The sequence below is a fragment of the Dipodomys ordii genome, unplaced genomic scaffold (genome assembly GCF_000151885.1).
Source record: "Dipodomys ordii isolate 6190 unplaced genomic scaffold, Dord_2.0 Scaffold42, whole genome shotgun sequence".
Taxonomy (NCBI): Eukaryota; Metazoa; Chordata; class Mammalia; order Rodentia; family Heteromyidae; genus Dipodomys; species Dipodomys ordii.
Genome location: NW_012267258.1, coordinates 5,989,060 through 6,010,881, shown reverse-complemented (window position 1 = coordinate 6,010,881; position 21,822 = coordinate 5,989,060). Strand labels below are relative to the sequence as shown.

General features: G+C 41.6%; 1 protein-coding gene across 1 annotated transcript in view; it reads right to left on the bottom strand.

Annotated features, from left to right (window-relative positions):
* Dbx2 (developing brain homeobox 2) overlaps positions 1-21,822 on the bottom strand; it is a 32,011-nt gene that overhangs the window by 1,195 nt on the left and 8,994 nt on the right. Inside the window, 2 exon segments of the mRNA XM_013018718.1 lie at positions 4,224-4,411; positions 15,055-15,150. Of these exon segments, the coding sequence (XP_012874172.1) occupies positions 4,224-4,411; positions 15,055-15,150 (284 nt within the window).

The window sequence follows — 21,822 nt, the reverse complement described above, 5'->3', positions numbered from 1 at the left end:
GCAAGCGCTCTACCACTGAGCCACCTTCCCAGCCCTGGGCCTTTTGTTGTTGTTGTTGTTTATGGGAGGTAAAAATCTCACAAACTTTCCTGCCTACGCTCGTCTGGACTACAATCCTCAGATCGTGGCCTCCTGAGTAGCTAAGATTACAAGTATGAGCCACTGGCTCCCAGCTACAGAATGTCTTATTAATGAGAATCGATATTGAAAAATAAAAGTCTTTTTTAGTTTTTGACTCCTTCAAAATATATCTGAGAAATTTTATCTCTGAAAACTGTGCCATTGCTGCTAATTGCTTAATATTCTGTATATATGATACCTTTCAAAACGGATTTCATTTTTTTAATTCTTTTTGCATGCCAGTTCTGAGACTAGTCTTCTTGGGGTGGGAACTGTCCTTTCACTTTTTTGCTCAAGGCTGGCAGTCTACCACTTGAGCCACAGCTCCATTTCCAGATTTTTGCTGTTCAATTGGAGCTAGCAGTCTTACATGCTTTTTATGTCCTAGCTGGCTTTGAACCTCAAGCCTCAGAGCTCAACCTTCTGAGTATCTAAGGCTCCCAGCCAGATTTCATGCTTGTAAGTATTATGAAACATCATTTAGCCTGTAGGAACTTATTTATTCAAATGAAGTGTACTAACTAGTGTCTACTTTTTGTTAGGCATTAGGCCATGCACCTGTGGCAAATTCTATCCCTGGATCCCCCTGATGACTATGAAAAGACTTCATTTCACAGAGAAGGAAACTGATATTTGGATTGAGTAACCAGCTAGTAAAATAGAAGCACTTAAGACTAGAACCATGACTGTCCTGGATCCTGCATCCTGGCTCTAGTGAATCTAACTAGAAGCTTTCTGAGTTTAAGAATACATTTTAGCTGGACACTCAGGTGGCTACTCAGGAGGTTGAGATCTAAGGATCTGTGTCCAAAGCCAGACTAGCAGAAAAGTCCATGAGACTCTTATCTCCAATTAAAAACCAAAAAGCCAGAAGTAAAGCTGTGGCTCAAGTGGTCAAGTGCCAGCCTTGAGTAAAAAAGCTCAGAGACAGTGCCTAGGCTGAGTTCTGTACACACACACACACACACACACACACACACACACACAATACTACATTTTTACAATGCTTTGATAAATTGTTGGCTTTCTACAGCTTCCAAGTTTTGATTACTACTAGGACTTATCAAACTATGATCATTAAGCTCACTAAGTAAAAACTGATTGCAATTAAGCCAAAAATGCTTGTGGTGGTGGTTTCTAATTTGAACCATACTTTCTCTTGGCACACCCATGTTGACTATCTCTCAATTATTAAACTTTATCCACTGTAAACTTCATCAGGATCCCCAAAGAGAAAACTTCCCAGTTGTTTTTCTGACATCTTGAAAGCCAATCATATTTATTCTTTGCTCTAACAATTTAGATTTCTTTTTCTTTTTCTCTCTCTCTCTTTCTCTTTCTCTCTCTTTCTTTCTCTTTCTCTCTTTCTGTCTCTCTCTCTTTCTCTCTCTTTTTCTTTCTTTTTTTTTTTTTGGGTCCGGTCGTGGGGCCTGAACTCTGGGCCTGGGCGCTGTCCCTCAGCTCTTCAGCTCAAGGCTAGCGCTCTACCACTTGAGCCACAGCGCCACTTCCGGCTTTTTTCTTTTTGCTTATGTGGTGCTGAGGAATGGAACCCAGGGCCTCGAGCATGCAAGGCAAGCGCTCTACCACTGAGCCACCTTCCCAGCCCCTTTCTTTCTTTCTTTCTTTCTTTCTTTTCTTTCTTTCTTTCTTTCTTTCTTTCTTTCTTTCTATCTTGTTGGTCGTGGGGCGTGAACTTTGGGCCTGGTGCTATCCCTCAGCTCTTCAGCTCAAGGCAAGCACTCTACCACTTGAGCCACAGCGCCACTTCTGGTTTTCTAGTGGTTTATTGGAGATAAGATCCTCACAGACTTTCCTCCCCAGGCTGGCTTTGAACCACAATCCTCAGATCTCAGCCTCCTGAGTAGCTAGGATGACAGGAGTGAGCCACTGGTGCCTGGCTAACAATTTAGATTTCTCTGTGTGTGTGTGTGTGTGTGTGTGTGTGTGTGTGTGTGTGTGTGCTGGGGTTTGAAAGGAGGTCCCGGGTGCTGTCCCTGAGGTCTATTTTTGTGCAAGGCTAGTGCTCTCCTCTACCACTTGAGCCACAGCTCCACTTTGGCTTTTTACTGGTTAATTGGAAATACCAGACTCATGGACTTTTCTACTTGCTTTGAATCATGATCCTCAGATCTCAGCTTCCTGAGTAGCTAGGAGTACAAATGTGTTATTCAACTTCTCCTGAGTTCCCATTCACTGGGGTATGTGTTTCTGGGGATACAAAGCATTGCTCAGTATCTTACTGCCTACCTGGTGCAGTTACCTGAACAAAATGGGCCTTGAAAATATAGCTACTAGCCAAGCGCTGGTGTCTCATGCCTGTAATCCTAGCTACTTAGGAGGATGAGATCTGAGGATCTCAGTTCAAAGCCAGCCTGGGCAGGAAAGTCTGTGAAACTGTTCTCTCCAGTTAACAACCAGAAAACCAGGAGTGGCACTGTGGCTCAAGTGGTAGAGCCCTTGCCTTGAGCTGAAGAGCTTTGGGACAGAGCCCAGGCCCAGTCCCTACAACCGACCAGAATAAAAAGAAAGAAAATATAGCTACTATCTTATCTGTTAGTATACAAAAATACACTGATGAGACAGAATTTTAGTTCTTTATCTTTTTGGGGGGGGGCAAGCGGTTGTGGGGCTTGAACTCAGGGCCTGGGCACTGCCCCTGTACTCTTCTGCTCAAGGCAAGCACCACTTGAGCCACAGAGCCACTTCTTGTTCTTTTTATTTTCAGTTAGGACATGATTTTGAACTTCTAGGCAGGTGCTCTACTACTTGAGATATGCCCCTAGTCCTTTTTGCTTTTGTTGTTGTGTTTTTTTCTATCCAAACTAGTCTGGACTGTGATCTTCCTATTTACATTTCCCTCACAGCTTGGATGACAAGCAAGAGCCACAGTGCCTCACTGATTGAGATGGGACTCTTGCAAACTTTTTTGTCTGGGCTGGCCTTGAACTACAATGCTTCTAAACCCTACCTCTGGAGGAGCAGGCATGAGCTGCTATACTCAGGTCTTGTTCTTGTACACTTAGGTGACAAACAGAACAATTGGTTCTACCATGGAGTGAAAAGATATCTTGATCAATCTGAAGCAATCTTGATCAATCACCCAGTAGTATACTACAGGCTGCTTATTACTACTTGCAAAAGTTGGGGGTGAAAGGCAGTTTGTGGAAACAGATCACATCCTTGGAGAAAGGAAGTAAAGTTAGGGAGAGTTTTATACAACGACTTGTTTTAATAAGATCCCAAGTATATCAAGTATATTACTCAATAAGGTCCCTAGGTCATTTGTAGTGACAGATAGTAAAGACCAAACCTCTTCTAGCCTTTCATTCCTTTATACTTTTTTATTTTTATTTTTTGGTCGGTCATAAGGCTTGAACTCTGGGCCTGGGCACTGTCCCTCAGCTCTTCAGCTCAAGGCTAGTGCTCTACCGCTTAAGCCACAGTGCCCTCACGGACTTTCCTGCCCAGGCTGACTTTGAACCGTGATCCTCGGATCTCAGCCTCCTGAGTAGCTAGGATTACAGGCATGAGCCACCGGTGCCCGGCTTCCCTTAGCTTTTTTTGCTCAAGGCTGGCACTCTACCACTTGAGCCACAGCTCCATTTCTGGATTTTTGCTTGTTAATTTTTTTTTGTCAGTCATGGTGCCTGAACTCTGGGCCTGGGCGCTGTCCCTTAGCTCTTCAGCTTAAGGCTAGTGCTCTATCACTTGAGCACAGCACCACTTCCAGCTTTTTCTGCTTATGTGGTGCTGAGGAATCAAACCCAGGGCTTCATGCATGCAAGGCAAGCACTCTACCACTGAGCCACCTTCCCAGCCCATTTGTTTGTTAATTTATGATAATAGGCTCATAGACTTTTCCTGCCCAGGCTGGCTTCAAGCCCCAATCCTCAGATCTCAGCCTCCTGAGACTACAAGCATGAATCCCTGGAACCTAGGTGTCATGGAGATTTCTATCCACTAGAAAAATTATAAAAGCATTTCAAGAACATCTCATGGTCTAGCATTATGCCCAGACCAGGTAATAGATGCTAAATGAACAGATTTCATTTTACCTTTTAGAAATTAGGAACAGGAGACAAGTTCCTATGCATTATTACCTGTGACTCCTTTAGTCCCAGATTGACAGCAAGCTTCTTTCAGTCTGTTTTGCTAATATATTTCTGTTTCTGAAACATTTTCTCCAGAGCCTTTCTCTGATCCTCTGAAAACACAGCTCTTCTCAAAATGCCCCTCCGAGCTTTGGAACTGGAGTCCTGGGTCAGCAGAGGTAGCACCGTCTCCTCTCCTAACAGAGAGCAGAGACATAAATGCAGTCAGCATCAGAGAAAAATCAGACGGTCTTTCCTGGAACAACACAGCACCCTCTTACTCTGTCAAAATACCTCACCTCTAAACTCTGTGTACTTACAGCAGAACTTCACTTCTTGGTTATGGCCTCCAGTGATGATGTGATCAGCCACTTGCCTTCCCAGCTTTACATAACACAGTGAAAGGCCCAGGACCCCAGTCACAAAGTCCCCATGTAGGACAAGCTTGTAGTCTTTTCATTTATTTGCTCGTGTGTGTATGTGTGTGTGTGTGTGTGCGCGCGCGCGCACGTGCGCTGCTCCTGAGTCTTGAACTTGGGGCCTGGGTGCTGTCCCTGAGCTTTCCTTTGCTCAAGTCTACCATTTTATAACTCAAGCCACAGTTCCACCTAGGGCTTTTTTTTTGGGGGGGGGTTAATTGGAGATAAGAGCCAGGCTGGCTTTGAATCACAATCCTCATATCTCAGCTTCCTGAATAGCTAGAATCACAGGTGTGAGCCACCGACTCCTGATTTTCCTTCCTTCCTTCCTTCCTTCCTTCCTTCCTTCCTTTCTTCTCTCTCTCTCTTTTTCTTTTTCTTTTTTTTGGGGGGCGTCTGGTCATGGGGCCTGAACTCTGGGCCTGGGCACTGTCCCTCAGCTCTTCAGCTCAAGGCTAGCGCTCTACCACTTGAGCCACAGCACCACTTCCGGCTTTTTTCTTTTTGCTTATGTGGTGCTGGGGAATCGAACCCAGGGCCTCAGGCATGCAAGGCAAGCACTCTACCACTGAGCCACCTTCCCAGCCCCTCTCTCTTTCTTTTTTGATACATATTTGGAAACTTAACATATGCCAGGCCCTCTGCCTGATTGTATAAGTCAAAAAAATATGAGTTATTGCTTTCATGATCCTTCAAATCTAGGAAAAGGGCATTCATGGAAGTGCCACTCTGAGCCAAAGGACGCATGAGTCTGTCAAGGCGTGTGCTTGGGAGCACAGACAAGGAGTCTGATAGAAATCTGGGTCTCAGGGAAAGCTTTTAGGAGTCAGAGATGCTTAAGCTGAGAGCCCAAGAGAGCAATGGTGGTTCCTAAAAACCTTCTCCATCCCCCAGAGTCCCACAGATCACAAACTTCCTTCCTTAAGTCACAGACTTAATCTTTTCTGCCTATTTATAGCTAGCACAATACCTACCCTCTGAAAGTTTACATGCATTCCTTATGCATTCATTCATTCATTCATTCTGCTTGCTAGGTTTGGTAGGCAGAATAATGCACTTCCCCCATGAAGATGTCCAGAGGCTAATCCCAAGAACTTGGTTGCCTCTGTTAAAGGGGAAATAAGGCTGCCAATGGAATGAGGACTGCTGAAAAATTGGCTTTAAGATGAAGAGTAGTGCCTGGAAGACAAAATAGTAGGCCTTGTCAGAGAAAGACTGGAAGAAACTATACTTGTTGCTTGATACACAAAGGAAGAGGCTACGAGCCAAGGAATGCAGGGAGCTTGGAGGAGCCAGAATGGACAAGGAAATGGATGATCCCCGGACCCTCCATCAGGGACACAGCCCTGCTGACACCATGGTTTTAGCCCAGCAAGGCCCATGGCAGGCTTCTGATCCCTATCAACTAGGAGATAATCAGTATGTGTAGCTTTTTGTTTCTTTGTTTTGGTACTAGGGTTTGAACTCAGGGCCTGGATGCTGCCCCTTAGCTCTTTTCCATTCAAGATTGATGCTCTACCATTGGACACATACCTCCACTTTCAGATTTTTAGGGGTTAACTAGAGATAATCATCTCACAGACTTTCCTGCCCAAGCTGTCTTCAAACCACAATCCTCAGCCTTCTGAATTGCTAGGATTATAGGAGTGAGCTAGTGTGCTACTATGCTAGTATGCATAGTTGTAAGACACTAAGTTGTGACAATTTGTTACAGCAGTAGTAAGAAACTAATACACTGGGTATCAGACCCACCGGATTCAATGCTGAGGAACCACAGGGTGTCTAGTCCCTCTCTATCCTAATAGATCCACCATCTCAAAGGAGGACCAAGAAAAATGATTGTCCTTTGGACTGAAAGGTTCTCCAAAAGGTTCTCTTTGGGTTACAATGCAGAGCACAATTGTTCAGAGAAAATAGGCTATGCAGTGTCTAAAAGAATAGCACAGCTAAAAAGAGAAAGAACTGAGGACATCTAGGCAGAGAGCTTCACATATCAGAAATGACTAATTGACAAACAGTTCAACCAGAAAAGTGGGCCATCTGTAAGGATGGGGCAAGGTGTGAAGCAGAAGCCTCCATCTAGCAACCATAACCTGTCCATAGATAGCCTTTCTCTGTTTGGTCTTACTGTCATTGCTATTATTTTATTTTTGCTGAGGATCAAACCTGGGACCTCATGTATGTTAACCAAGTACGCCACCATAGAGTGCTGTTTAAGATTTCTGGTTTAGAGCTGCTAGTGGTGGCTCACCCCTGAAATCCTAGCTGCTCAGGAGGCTGCAATCTGAGGATCTAGATTCAAACCCAGCCCAGGCAGAAAAGTCCCTGAGACTCTATGTCCATTGAGCCACCAAAAAGCTAGAAATGGAGCTGTAGCTCAAATGTTAGAGTCTAAGCCTTTGATCAAACAAGCTAAAGAACAAGCAGGGTGCTGGTTGTACATGCCTGTCATCCTAGCTACATCCTAGCTACTCAGGAGGCTGAAATCTGAGGATAGTGGTTCAAAGCCAACCTGGGCAGGAAAGTCCATGAGACTTTATCTCCAGTTAACCACCAGAAAACTGGAAGTGGCACTGTGGGCTCTTCAGCCTTGAGCTGAAGAGCTGAGGGACAGCGTCCAGGCCCAGAGTTCAAGCCCCACGACTGACAAAAAAGAAAAGAAAGGAAACATAAAAGATGATGTGGGAATGGTGCAAAGTGGAGGCTAGCAACAACCATTTCACACACACAAAATCCTTTCCTTCTTTTTATGGCTTCAATAGCTTCTCAGACCTGGGAGACACAAGAGGTCACTGGTTTCATCTGGACTTTTGCAACAGGACAACTAAAGGGCCATCAGCTTCCTGTAACTGTTTCCTCAAACACGAACTATTTCAAACTTTGTGTCTCTGTCTCTCCCTCCTGAGAGACAGAAGCTTCCCTTCAATGTGGAACTGAAGTCAGCTTCCCTTCCATGTGGAAGAGTGCTTGTCCTCATCTCTCCCTGGAGCAGTGTTTTCCCCAACAATTACCATGGGCTTCATTTCCTGTGTTCGGAGACTTCTCTCCAGGAACTTCTCTTTTAGGGAAGGGCTTCTTTACCCATCTCATTTCCATGTGTGTGTGTGTGTGTGTGTGTGAGAGAGAGAGAGAGAGAGAGAGAGAGAGAGAGAGAGAATGAGAGATATGTCATTTCCACAGATTTGAAGTTTGGACAGAGAAGCATAGAATTTTATTAAGGTAAACTGAGAAAGTTTATTTGAAGGTGGAAAGAAAGTTATAAATGAAAGTAGCAAGACTCCCCAATTAGGGAGGGTATCTCCTTTGAAGCAGCATTTTGCCTAACTGGTCCCACTGAAATTCAAAAGCTACCCTCCCATTTCTCCACGATCTAGGATTTGGAATGTGAGATCATTAATTCTTCTCATACAGCTTCATTTTTTAAATCCAGTTTTCCCTTATATCAAGCACAAATTTAACTTCCATAAAGTCTACTCATTGGTTCTAATTCTCCATTTACTTAGTAGAGATGATGTACAAGGGGTTACGGTTATATGAATCAGGTAATGAGTACAATTCTTTTTGAGCTATGTCTCCCCTTCCCTTGCTCTCTCCCAGTTTTTCCCTCCCATTCCCACTCACAAGATATACAGTTCATTTCCCACATAGTGTCTAGTGAGTGCAGGATATGTAATTTAAAGGTAATTCTCATGGTCTCCCAATTAGTTCTCCTTTTGGAACCAACTACATATTTTTTTAATTTTTTTGGGGTCCGGTCGTGGGGCCTGAACTCTGGGCCTGGGTGCTGTCCCTCAGTTCTTCAGCTCAAGGCTAGCGCTCTACCACTTGAGCCACAGCACCACTTCCGGCTTTTTTCTTTTTGCTTATGTGGTGCTGAGGAATCGAACCCAGGGCCTCAGGCATGCAAGGCAAGCGTTCTACCACTGAGCCACCTTCCCAGCCCCTGGAACCAACTATATTCTTTTTCCTTCCAAATTTCTGACTAGTTATAGAAATCATTCATGTTTGTTGCTGCCTACCTGTTAGTTTTTTGTTGTTTTTTGGTTTTGGGTTGTTTTTTTGGTGTTTTTTTGGGGGGCTTGAACTCTAGTCACTGTCCCTGAGTTTGTTTGTTTTCTTTTTCACTAAAGGCTAGTGCTCTACCACTTCAGCAACAACTCTACTTTCAGCTTTTTTGGTGGTTAACTGGAGATAAGAGTCTGATGGAAGCCGGGTGCTGGTGGCTCACGCCTGTAATCCTAGCTACTCAGGAGGCTGAGATCTGAGGATTGTGGTGCAAAGCCAGCCCGGGCAGGAGAGACTGTGAGACTCCTATCTCCAATAAACCACCAGAAACCGGAAGTGGCGCTGTAGCTCAAGTGGTAGAGCGCTCGCCTTGAGCTGAAGAGCTGAGGGACAGCGCCCAGGCCCAGAGTTCAAGCCCCACGGCCGACCAAAAAAAAAAAAAAAAAAAGAGTCTGATGGACTTTCCTACTCAGACTGGCTTTGAACCTTGCTGATCAGATCTCAGCTTGCTGGATTACAGGCATGAGCCACTACCACCTGGCTTAGGCTGGTTTTTGTATGAGACTCTTTATTCCAGAACTAAACAGTAATAGGCAATCTGACCTTTCAGATCCCAGAGGGGCTATGACCTGCTTTGTTTGCCCCACACTGTTAATGTACAACTCAACAGCCTCCTGCTATTCCATAAGCAAACACAAAGCTCATGGTACAGGCATCCCTATCTTACTTTTCTCTCTCCATCCTTCTGCTCCCCTTCCTTTTCTTCTGTACATGTCTGAGGGAGGAGCCTAAAAAGTCAGAATTTCATAAGCGGTCCTATTAGACTTCATATTATACTCAAGCACGGGCTACAGACAAGATCAGCAACAGAGACACTCTGTTGCTCAGTAGTGCCCCTTATTGCCTGCCTGGTGGAAGATTGGGAGAGAAACAAACTTATTCTAGAAACATTATTTCCAACACTTTCACTACCTTTGGAGATCTGCTAGATAAGGCCATCCATTTGGGAAATCTATTGTTTTGAGTCTGATTTCATTAAACATTCTTCATGGTTGACTGGATGTCATTTATCTAGAAAACATCACTCCCTTTGCTGTTGAGAAGTAAATAACTATATTCAACATATAGCACAGTGTAATCTGTTTTGTACAATATAACCAGGCTTCTCTCAAAAAAAAAAATTGAATCCCTCTGGAGATCTTACAATGGTCACATTAAATCTTCTACATGTATATGAAAGTATACGCATTGCTTTCTGTGAGTTTTCCTGGTTCCGATCAGTTTCCTCAGCTCACTCTGAATGACAGCAGTGAAAGAAATGCCCTACCACGTGGTAAAACATGCTCATTAGAATGATTCCCCTCTCTGAAAGTGAAAGCTGCATGACTAACCTATGTTCAGAGCCAGGAAAGTAATTTCCCAAAGCCAGGCACTGGTGGCTCAGGCCTGTAATCCTAGCTATTCAAGAATCTGAGATCTGAGGATCATGTTTGAAAGCCAGCTGGGGCAGGTTAGTCTGAGGCTCTCATCTCCAATTAACCACCAAAAGCCAGAAGGGATGCTGTAGTTCAAATGGTAGAACACTAGCCTTGAGCTCAAAAGCTCAGGGACAGTGCCCAGGCCCTGAGTTCAAGCCCCAGGACCAGCGTACACACACCCGTGCGCGTACACACACACACACACACACACACACACACACACACACACACAAACACAATGTGCCTCCTCTTCTGCCTTCAACAAAACCTACATTCAAACAGCAGGTATATTATGGTTTCTTAGGGTTTAGCAAGGAAGGGAAGACAATAAAGATGGAATACAAAGGCACCTCCCAAGAAAAAAAAAAAAGCCAAACAGCTTGTCCCAGACATATCTTTTTCCTGAGATATTTGTTATAATGTTTCTCCAAATTAAAATTTCTGTCTTTGAAGGCCTAAAATTCTTAAAAGGTCAAGTTCAAGTTGGGTACTCAAGAAAAGAATCATTATCTGATTAACTGTTATTTCACCTACCCAATTAAGATTCTCATATTCCTTCAGGTAGTTATTTATTATTTTCCTGCAGTCATTATCAACATCATTTCCACAAGTTTGCTTTCATTTTAACTGAGAAAGAATCTTATAGATGTAATATTAAAGATTTTTCCATGCACCCTCCCCTTGGGGGAGGGGAGCACTCTTACCACCGCCTTTTTAATTTCCCCCACTGTAAGGCCTGTGCTTGGACAGCCTATTAAACCCTTTACTGCATGTCAGAAGGGTACTGGTTGTATGATTGTTTCCACATTGCAACTAGCAGTCCATCCTAAGCGTAAGAAGTCAAGAAAGAAAAATGAAGTCAACATTCAACAAATGATTCATGGTCAGGGTCAAAACAATATTTCATTTGCTCGGTTACCAATGTGTTCATCTGATCCTTGGCTTTTGGAAGGTGTAAAGGCCACACTGTGCAATCAGATGAGGGGCCATCGATTTCAGCAGTTATCAGAGTTGTTAGGATAAACCTTCGTTCCGGCTAGTCAAACAAAACTGAACACAAATTTACTTGGACAGTGCTGTACAATGGAAAATAATTTAAAAGCTCGGATATAAAAGTTCTTAGTATTTTTTTAAAAGTCTAGTAAACCTCTTTAGGAAAAAAGACTATGCAGATGTAAACCTCATTAGTTGTGCTTTGGTATCCTGGTTATTTATATAAAATCTTTATTGACAACGTAATTCCATCGGTTCATTATTACTTGCTGCCAATAAGAACAAACACTGAACACAAGAAAGTAAGAAATTCATTTCAGAGCTATAACTAATAATACAAGACATCGTCACTTATTAAAAACACTTGTGTGATCTCTAAACTGTCTTAAAAGGCCAACTTTAGGAAGGGAGGCCAACCAATTTCATATTTTCTATCCTTGGTCTGAACTGCACTGTTCTGCAGCTTGTATGTTTATTGAAAAAAAATGAAAGATAAACACAGAGTTTTAAGCCTCTTCGGACAAGCACAATAATTTACAAGTTATATAAAAGGCGCAAAACAGGAAGGACTACAAAAATACAGGAAAAAGAAGTGAGACCTGTTTGAAGTAATCTTGTGTGTGTGTGTGTGTGTGTGTGTGTGTGTGTATCAACAACTGGAATTTACTAATTTGTTTTGGATAGATGTAATAGCAAAAAATATGAAAAAAGAATTCATAGCCTGTCTACCATATAGAAAGGAGAAATCAACTAACATTCTATCTTTCCATGTGTCTATTTTTGTCTATCAATCTGTATCTATCTACCTATCTACCATCTATCTATCCATCATCTACCATTTATCAATTACCTATCAATCATCTATCTATCTGCTTATAATGTTATGCAAGAGAGATTTCATTATGATTTCCCATACATTTACAATGTATTCCAATCAATTTCACCCCATCTCACTCTCTCTCAAACAGATGAGAAGTCCTGTAAGAAATGTCTGTTTTTATCTTTATTAAACTGACCCAACTTTATTTCTCCTGCTTATTTAACTTTTATAGAGATTCTTAAAACTTCACTATAAAACAACCATACACACACTTACACAGACCTCCTTGAACATCTACTTGTTGCATGAACTTATTTTGCCTATTTTCAGTTCCCTGAACTGTATCCCTAAAGGCTTTTTAAAAATAAATGATCAGAACAATGGAAGGGATGACAATGATCAAAATCTATAGTACAATTTATTGAATTGTATTTGTACTATTTAACTATTTGTACAAATAAAGATAATAAAAACTATAAAAGACCAGTGTAATATGGAGGTTGAAAAAATGATTCTTCAGTGTAGAATCTCTTTTCATCTCCTTTCCCAGAGACAATTTAAATCTACACGATGCCATGATAATACGACATCAGATACGCGGGTTTCGCGTCTACCCCTGAGGTCCCTGCCTGCTGATCTAATATCTAGTGATAAATGTCTGCTTAATTTGGATCACAGTTTCCAATTCCCCTCACAGCAGACCACCTGGAAGGCGCGAGTAAAAGGTTTAGTCATGGTTTCAATTTTTTCTATTTGAATTCAATACCTTCTAGTTAAATGGACAATTAATAGGTCACTTCCAAAATAGTAGTGTATCAGTCTTGGTTAATAAACCATCCTCACAGTTGATAATGGGCCTATGTATTCAGCACGTCTCTGTAGACACTCAGCTCAGCCACGAAATCCCTTTTCAGGTGGACAGGGTTATATGGGAAGATGAGCTAGAATGAGTCTATAAAAGTCAGTTTCATTCACTGCCTTATTTTTCAGTCAAGTGCTTTAAAGGGTGTCAAGAAATTCACTTGGGAGTGTGAGACAGGAGAAAGACCTACACCCAGAGCCCTGCTTTATGACCATACAAAAGGGCAGCTGACCCTTGCCCAAGCTTTTTCCATGTGAAATAGGCCCTAAAGTTCATCTGCAGAGTGAAAAATCGTGGTGAGGTCGCGTGTGGATGAGTCGAGTGAAAGTGGTGATTGGTCACGGGTCTGTCATCCATTGTGGCTGCGTCTCAGTCCTCTATAGTGCTCTGTGGGAAAGTATCAGCCCCCTAAAGGGAAGCTCAGAAGCTGGCAGCTCAATGAACAGCCAGCATTTGCTGCCTCGCTTGTCAAGAATCATTCTGGCCAGCAACTTGGTCTTCTGAAACACCGATAAAAACAGACGCCTGGCAGGACAGAGCTCTAGACTTCAGCCTGCCTCCACTCTCTTTCCTTCTTAGCTGACAAGAGCTGGAAATCTAAGCTTTCTCTTGGGTAGCTGAAATAACACAACCCTCCACAGGACTTTTTTTTTTTTAATGTGCCAGTATACTGGGGCTTGAACTCGGGGCCTGGGCACTGTTCCTTTGCTTGTTGTTGTTATTGTTGTTTTTGTGCTTAAGGCAAACACTCTACCATTTGAGCCATACTCCCATTTCTGGCTTGTTGGAGGTTAATGGAAAATAATAGTCTCATAGACCTTCCTGCCTGGGCTGGCTTTGAACCTTAATCCTCAGATCACAGCCTCCTAAGTAGCTAGGATTATAGGCATGAGCCACCAGTATCCGGCTGGCTCTCTACAGGACTTCTTTAACATCAACCCAGATAATCTGGCTACAGATTCTCATCAGACCTACACATCTCAGGACCAACAATTTGGTTAGAGATATTTACCTTGTGTGTATGTGTATGCCAGTATTGGGGCTTGAACTCAGGGCCTCCTGCTATCACTTAGGGTTTTTTGTTGTTGTTTTTGTTTTTTTCCCAGTCCTGGGGCCTGGCCGCTGTCCCTCAGCTCTTCAACTCAAGGCTAGCGCGCTACCACTTAAGCCACAGTACCACGTTTGGCTTTTTCTGCTTATGGGGTGCTGAGGAATCAAACCCAGGGCCTCATGCAGGCAAGGCAAGCGCTCTACCACTGAACCACCTTCCTAGCCCCTCACTTAGCTTTTTTGCCCAAGGCTGGCACTCTACCATTTGATCCTACCTCCACTTCCAGCATTTTTACTGGTTAATTGGACTAGGGGCTTTATGCTTCTTAGAAAGGCAGTCTACCTCTAAGCCATACCTCTAGCCTAGTTAATTGGAAATAAAGTTTCATGGATTTTCCTGCCTGGGCTGGCTTTGGACCATAATCTTCAGATCTCAGTCTTCTGAGTAGCTAGAATTACAGGCACAAGATACCAGAGCCCAGCTAAAGATACTCATCTTTGCATGAGAAAGCATTTGCACCCATACTATGAGTTTTGGCAAGTCTGTCCTTCTAATTTCACCCCAGGGATTCATTTTTATCATGTTTACAGAAAAGTTCTCATGAAAACATTTGTTACAACTCAGGTGGGCTTTCTGAGAAAGAGAAGTCTTTTTTTCCTCTTCAGATCCTGATGGATTTTAATTCTTCTCTACAGTAAGTACCTAGTGACTTTCTGTACCCCATTTTAAACTGAATGAAATGTTGGCTCACTGCAACTTCTTTGCATTCTTTCCTGCCTTTGTTCTTCTTTAAAGGAGTCTTGCAATGCACCCGAGATATAGCTTCCTGGTGGAGTGGCTGCCTTGCCTGGACAAGGCCCAGGCAAGGTTTGATCCCCCAGTACCATGACAAAATAAAAGTGTGTTGCTATACACGTTTCAGAAAGAGCTAAGCCTATCCCACTAGATCTTTTATATCAACTAGAAAACAAGTCCTTTTCCTTGGTGTGTCAGCTGGGAGTTTCAATGCCATTAGAAACCACTCACAATTGCTCACTGTGCTGAGGTTTGATAAATCTCTGGAAAGCTCCTGAATAGGGTCACTGTGATTTTTCAGTGAGGAATTAGCTCCTTGCCACTGCATTACCAATTAGCTTCCCTGAGCACATTAAATCCTGCTGCTTTGGTTTATAGAGGAACTGAGGCATTGCTGATGAAGCATTCACAACTTACTTGGAAAAGCGGTGGGGGATGCAGGACTCCGGCAGGACCCCCCACAGCACGCCGAGTAGAATGGAGGGATGCTCAGAAGAAAAGGTTTGGAAGGTGCTGTGAAGAAAAGCATTGGTCTCAATGATTAGCCATTTCTTTTAGACAATCTCCAAAACTCCAGTTACTCATAAATCCCCTTGTCAAGGCAGTTTGCTTTCCAAGTCTTTTTTTTTTTTCTTGTGCCAGTATTGAGGCTTGAACTCACAGCCTCATAGTCTCATGTGGCTTTTTCTTTTTCTTTTTCTTTTTTTTTTTGGGGGGGGGGTCCGGTCAAGGGGCCTGAACTCTGGGCCTGGGTACTGTCCCTCAGCTCTTCAGCTCAAGGCTAGCACTCTACCACTTGAGCCACAGTGCCACTTCCGGCATTTTTCTTTTTGCTTATGTGGTGCTGAGGAATCAAACCCAGGGCCTCGAGCATGCAAAGGCAAGTGCTCTACCACTGAGCCACCTTCCCAGCCCCTCATGTGGCTTTTTCTACTCTAGGCTGGTGTTCTACCCTCTGAGCCACACTTCCACTTCTGGTTTTTTGCTGGTTAACTGGAGATAAGAGTCTCTAAGAATTTTCTGCCTGAGCTGGCTTTGAACCATGATCCTCAGATCCCAGCTTCTTCAGTCACTAAGATTACAGACACAAGTCCCCAGTGTCCAGTCTCTAAGCCATTTTTTTTTTCAGTCGTGGAGCTTGAACTCTGGGCCTGGGCACTGTCCCTCAGCTCTTCAGCTCAAGGCTAGTGCTCTACCACTTAAGCCACAGTGCCATTTCCAGTTTTCCGAGTGGTATTGGAGATAAGAGCCTCACATACTTTCCTGCCCAGGCTGGCTTTGAACCATGATCCTCAGATCTCAGCCTCCTGAGTAGCTAGTATTACAGGTGTGAGCCACTGGCATCCAGCCTCTAAGCCAGTTTTAAAGTCATTTTTTTTAAGTTGGCTTCATCTGTCCAAGTGCTTGCCAAATCATTTTATCAGGATTTGGAAATGTACAAAGACATAAATGATCAAACATCAAGCTTACTAGTTCCTTCACTATCTGGTCTTCATTGCAAATAGTCAATATCTAATCTTGTTTGATTTAAGACACCATATCAGAGCTGGGAAGGTGGCTCAGTGGTAGAGTGCTTGCCTTGTATGCATGAGGCCCTGGGTTCAATTCTAGCACCACATAAAGCAGAAAAAGCTGGAAGTGCGCTAGGGCTCAAGTGGTAGAGCACTAGCCTTGAGCTGAAGAGCTCAGAGACAGTGCACAAGCCCAGAGTACAGGCACCATGACTAAAAAAAAAAAAAGGCCGAGTTCTATCATTTGAGCCATGCCTCAGTTCCTTCAAACACACGATATCACAGAGCAAAACCATCTAGGAGAGTGTCTTGGTTGTCAGAAGCATCACTATTTGCCCTGCCCAATATGGTTATTTACCAGTTCTGTATACTTATTGAGCTCTTGGAAAGTATTAGCCAATTCCCAAGCTGGTAATCGCTAATTTGCTGAACAATTCCATAACAAAAAGTGGTGTTTCTGACAACATTTACATGCTTTAAGGTAATTGAGAAAAATTACATGTTTTGGGGGTCTGGTCGTGGGGCCTGAACTCTGGCCTGGGCGCTGTCCCTCAGCTCTTCAGCTCAAGGCTAGTGCTCTACCGCTGAGCCACATTGCCACTTCTGGCTTTTTTTTTCCTGCTTATGTGGTGCTGAGGAATTGAACTCAGGGCCTCATGCATGCAAGGCAAGTGCTCTACCACTGAGCCACCTTCCCAGCCCAGAGAATAATTACATGTTTATCTCAAGAGAAATCTCATCCATCTGAAAGCATTTGTAAGTACTCAAAGGGGTGAGTCTTTTTTCTGCCTGGTGCCAATTTGGTATTTATTATTTATTCCAGGGTGATTCAAAATGACCAATATCACCAGGCACCAGGGGCTCACACCTGGAATCCTAGCCAATCAGGAGGTTAAGATCTGAAGAACAAAGTTCAAAGCCAGACTGGGCAGGAAAGTCCCTGAGACTCTTATCTCCAATTAACCACCAGAAAACTGGAAGTGGCACTGTAGCTCAAGTGGCAGGGTGCTAACCTTGAGCACAAAAATTCAGAGACAGTCCCCAAGACCAGAATGAAATTTAAAAAAATATATCAATACAGCTAGACAGCAGTGGGCAGCCCACAAAAAGCAAATGAGCACCTTAACTGTCCTATCCTGTACCAAATGATGTCATGGAGTGAATGTATCCCATCCCAGGACCATATAGTGAATTGCTATGTGATTCTGTTCTGCTCCTTTGATTAAGATACACACGGAACAGTTACTATGATTCTTTTATCAATGGTATGAATAAAATGAAGAAGACTATTTTGGTAGCCAAAACATCTTATAACTATCCTCATTATCCTAATTCGATCTATTACATTGAAAATAATGGCATCATTGAAAAGATATATCCCTTCCTTTGAACTGAACTCTGTAAGAGAAATTTTGAACGTCATTCCTTAGTAGATGAAAACACTGCAGTAAGGGGTATCAGAGAATGTGAGTTCTAAACAACTTCCCATTGGTGACATGGATCAAGATGCACGGTACTCACAAGCTGACACGCTGAATCAAAACCCCTTTGTACAACTACTTAAAGACTGTAAAGATAACATAAAAGAAAATTCCCTTTACTGAGAACTTATTACATGGCAGGTGTCAATGAAGCATCTGCAATATGCCATGTCATTTAACACAATATAATATGTGCAAGCCAAGATTTCCTGGAAGCAGGTCCCTGCCTTCAGCATGACGGCACATACAGTAAGTAGCTTGCAGGACAGTGAACACTTGAACCTACATATAATATTCAAAACTAAGAAATGAGAGACCACCCTAGTCTTCTTAAAAAACAAATAAGAACAAAAAATTTACCCCTTTTCTCCTTCTCAGCACCTAGAAGATACGGTGTCTTCTATAAGTAATGACCTGGAAATGTAAACCCATGATTTTAAAATAAATATTTTCCTTCAAACAAGTGGCAACTTACTTTCTTTTCTTCACTACATAAAGAAATGCCTTTTTTTTTTCCTTTTTGTGTGTAGGCCCTGGGGCTTGAACTCAGGGCCTAGGTGCTATCCTGAGCTTTTTTTGCTCAAGGCTAGCACTGCACCACTTTAGCCACAGCCCCACTTCTGGTTTGTTTTGTTTTGTTTTGTTGGTGCTTACTTGGAGATAAGAGACTCATGGACTTTCCTACTCAGGCTGGCTTCAAACTGTGATCCTCAGATCCCAGCCTCAGGAGTAGCTAGGATTATAGGCATGAGCCAGCAAGAAATGCTATTTTTATGTGACTATATTGCCTTTCTGAGAAGTAATATTGCAGTAATTTCAGATTTGTACATTAATCAAGAGTAAACATATTCTCATCCATTTCTTTAAAGGATGTATCAAAATAAGTATGTTTTCCTTTAAAATATTTATAATATTAACAGGGTCCTAAAGCTCTTAAAATTGCAAACTAATCCCAAATGCAGTTTCTTCCTATAATACAATGGAAAGTTAATTAATACATCATTAGCATTAATTTATAATTAACATCAATATTAATGTTTTTGCTCTTTTAGTATCTGGATTTTCAAAGAATGAATGCTGCTTGGCTTTAATGCTGTTTTGAAAATATGGCAATTAGGCAAAAGAATGAAATAAAGGACTATTTCGATGTTCAAAAGTTCAATAATATTTTTTGTGTGAGTGTTGGTCCTAGGGCTTCAACTCAGGGCCTGGGCCTTTTTAAAATTTGATTTATTTATTTTTGCTCAAAGCTACCACTCTACCATTTAAGCCACAGCTCAACTTCCAACTTTTTGGTAGTTAATTGAAGATAAGAGCCTCACAGACTTTCATGTCCTGGATGGCTTGGAACTGAAATACTCAGCTCTCAGCTTCTTAATAACTAGGATTACAGGTGTGAGCTACTGGCACCTGACTGGCTAAAAAATATTTTTAGTTTTATTGTTGTCATTAATTTTCTAATACTGACTATAAAATCTTAAACATGGTAAATCATGTTACTTGAGTTTCACATATTAAATTACATATTATTTAGGCATATCTACATTTGTATTATCATTGTAGATACATGAAGTATTCCAAAATAGAAATATATTTCTAAAAGTTGTACATTGTGTTTATTCTCAAATATTTAACTTTTTCCCCCAACAAAAAACGTTCTATTGAAAATAAAATTCTTTCCTCTCTTCCCTCTCTCTTCCCTCTATTTTCCTAAAAAAAAAGGAAAAAAGCATAGCATTTACGTGCATGATATTTACCAGTACAGCTTTAAACAAATAAAATTTCTTTGTTCAGTTGGTTTTGTTCAACATAGAACATCAAAAATAACATTAGTACTAGCATTAACAATGCCAGATACATATAAATTGTAAATTTCCTATTCTACCCTCAAATGCTTCTCAGTCCATGTTCCTAAAAATGGAAAATAAAAGATTTTTTAAAAGATGGTTTACTTGAGACAGTGTTTAACTAAACCCATTTCTAATAAATGTAGCTTAGAGATTATTTTAATGCTAAATCTAACCAGAATAAGTGTTAATTGAACCATCTTGTTATATTGCTATACATTGCCCTAAATGAAAGCTGTAATCAAAATGTCAGTACCAAAATCTGTAATTATAAAAATGTAATCAAAACCTATCGAGCTTTGGCTAAAGTGCTGTTCTCACACTTGGGGACATGAGCAGGTTTAAAGTTCTATCATGCAGACTTCCTCCAAGATTTAAATCATGTCTTTGACACATATTTACACAGGAGATTAGTCAATTCCTGATTGCTATACAGAAATACACCTTGTTTAAGCTGATCTATGTGGAAATCACTGTGAAATTCCAATTAAGTGCGCCTTTTTTCATCTCTCACATGCTCCTACTCTGACATAAGTTAAATGCTAATCCATCTAAGCGTGTGATTGTAGGGGGGCTGAATAGTGCGAGGGAATAAATGCAAAGCATTTAAAATAGATATGGCAGTTTTAGCATTTGGAAACCACATGAGCAAGAGAAGAAACTCAAGCTCAATGAATACAAGTGAGAATGTTGACAAATGGGCGAAAACTATTGTAAGCTTTTTTAAGAACAACTTTGAAAAGGACAGGGAAAGGGGAAAAGAAGTCCAAATGATATGCACTTCAAACCCCATCAATTACTTTATCATTTATCCTGTTAGCAATGATTTATGGTAGGCCTACTTAGTTATAATGATATATAAGTATGGTTTACTATATGTTGGGCAGTGGACTCGCTATAAACTTAACACATGCTATCTCTCAGTCATTCATTCATTTATGAACACTCAGCCTTAAATAGATATACATCTAGAATGTGATTGTAATTGCATCCCTGAAATTTTCAAAATAGGGAAAAGGAAATAATAAAGATATTGGTGTAATGATCGGTTATCAGCCAGGAAGAACAGATCATTTTCCACACTGACACTCTGAAGTTATTCAATAAGGACTGAAATCCCCATAAAGAATATGGGCACAGGTCAAGTTCTACATACACCATAATATTAGGTGCTTCCAGTGAGACATTTTATATTCAATCACCAAATCTAACATATGTGCCATTACTAGGATTTGAACTCATTACTAGGGCTTGAATCAGGGTCTGGGTGATGTCCCTTAGCTTTTTTGTTGTTGTTGTTGTTCAAGGCTGGTGCTGTATCATCTGAGCCACACCTCCAATTATGGCTTTTGGGGGATTAATTGTAGATAAGTCTCACAGACTTTCTTGCCTGGGCTGGCTTTGAACCTTGATCCACATCTCAGCATAAGTAGCTAGGATTACAGGCATGAGCCCACTGGTTCCTGGCTGCTAACAATGCCTTTCAGCTATCTTTTTATTTTCACTCTTTATTGATGGACAAAAGCAACAGGGACATGGTATGAAGCCATCATAAGTTGATAATTATAATATGTTTAATTATAGTATTACAGTAATTTTATTATCAATGTAAACTCTAGTGACATTCAGAGAAAGAATACTAAGTATGCTAAATATTCTCAATAATACTAATAAGTCCTTCAAATAAACTTTAGTTCTTTGCAGTGTTATGTAGATTAAGCATGTCATTTAAGAAAAATGCAGAGAAATAAGAGATAGTACCAAGCTATGTTATTAAAGCAAAAAGTCTTTAAAAAAATCTTCTAAGAAATAATAACAAGGAATAAAATAATTTCAAAAGAATGATTTCATGACCTCTTTAAAGTGCTCGTTTCAAAAGCAAAGGAGTAAAGAAATTTAAACTTCTGACTTAAAAAAGCATACATAGGGGCTGAGAAGGTGGTTCAGTGGTAAAGTGCTTGCCTTGCATGCACTAGGCCCTGGGTTCAATTCCTCAGCACCACACAAGCAGAAAAAGCTGGAGGTGGTGCTGTGGCTTAAGTGGTAGAGAGCTGAAGAGCTGAGGGACAGTGCCCAGGCCCAGAGTTCAGGCCCCATGAGTGACTAAATAAATAAATAAATCACAATTTAACAGACTATCTGGAGTACAATATTTCTTTCATGTGTATGTGCCAGTCCTGGGCCTCGGTGTTATTCCTGAGCTTCTTTTGCTCAAGGCTTATGTTCTATCACTTGAACCACAGCTCCACTTCAGGATTCTTTTCAAACTGTGGTCCTCAGATCTCAGCCACCTGAGTAGCTAGGATTACAGGTATGAGCCACTTAATGTTTTGGTTTGGGTATATA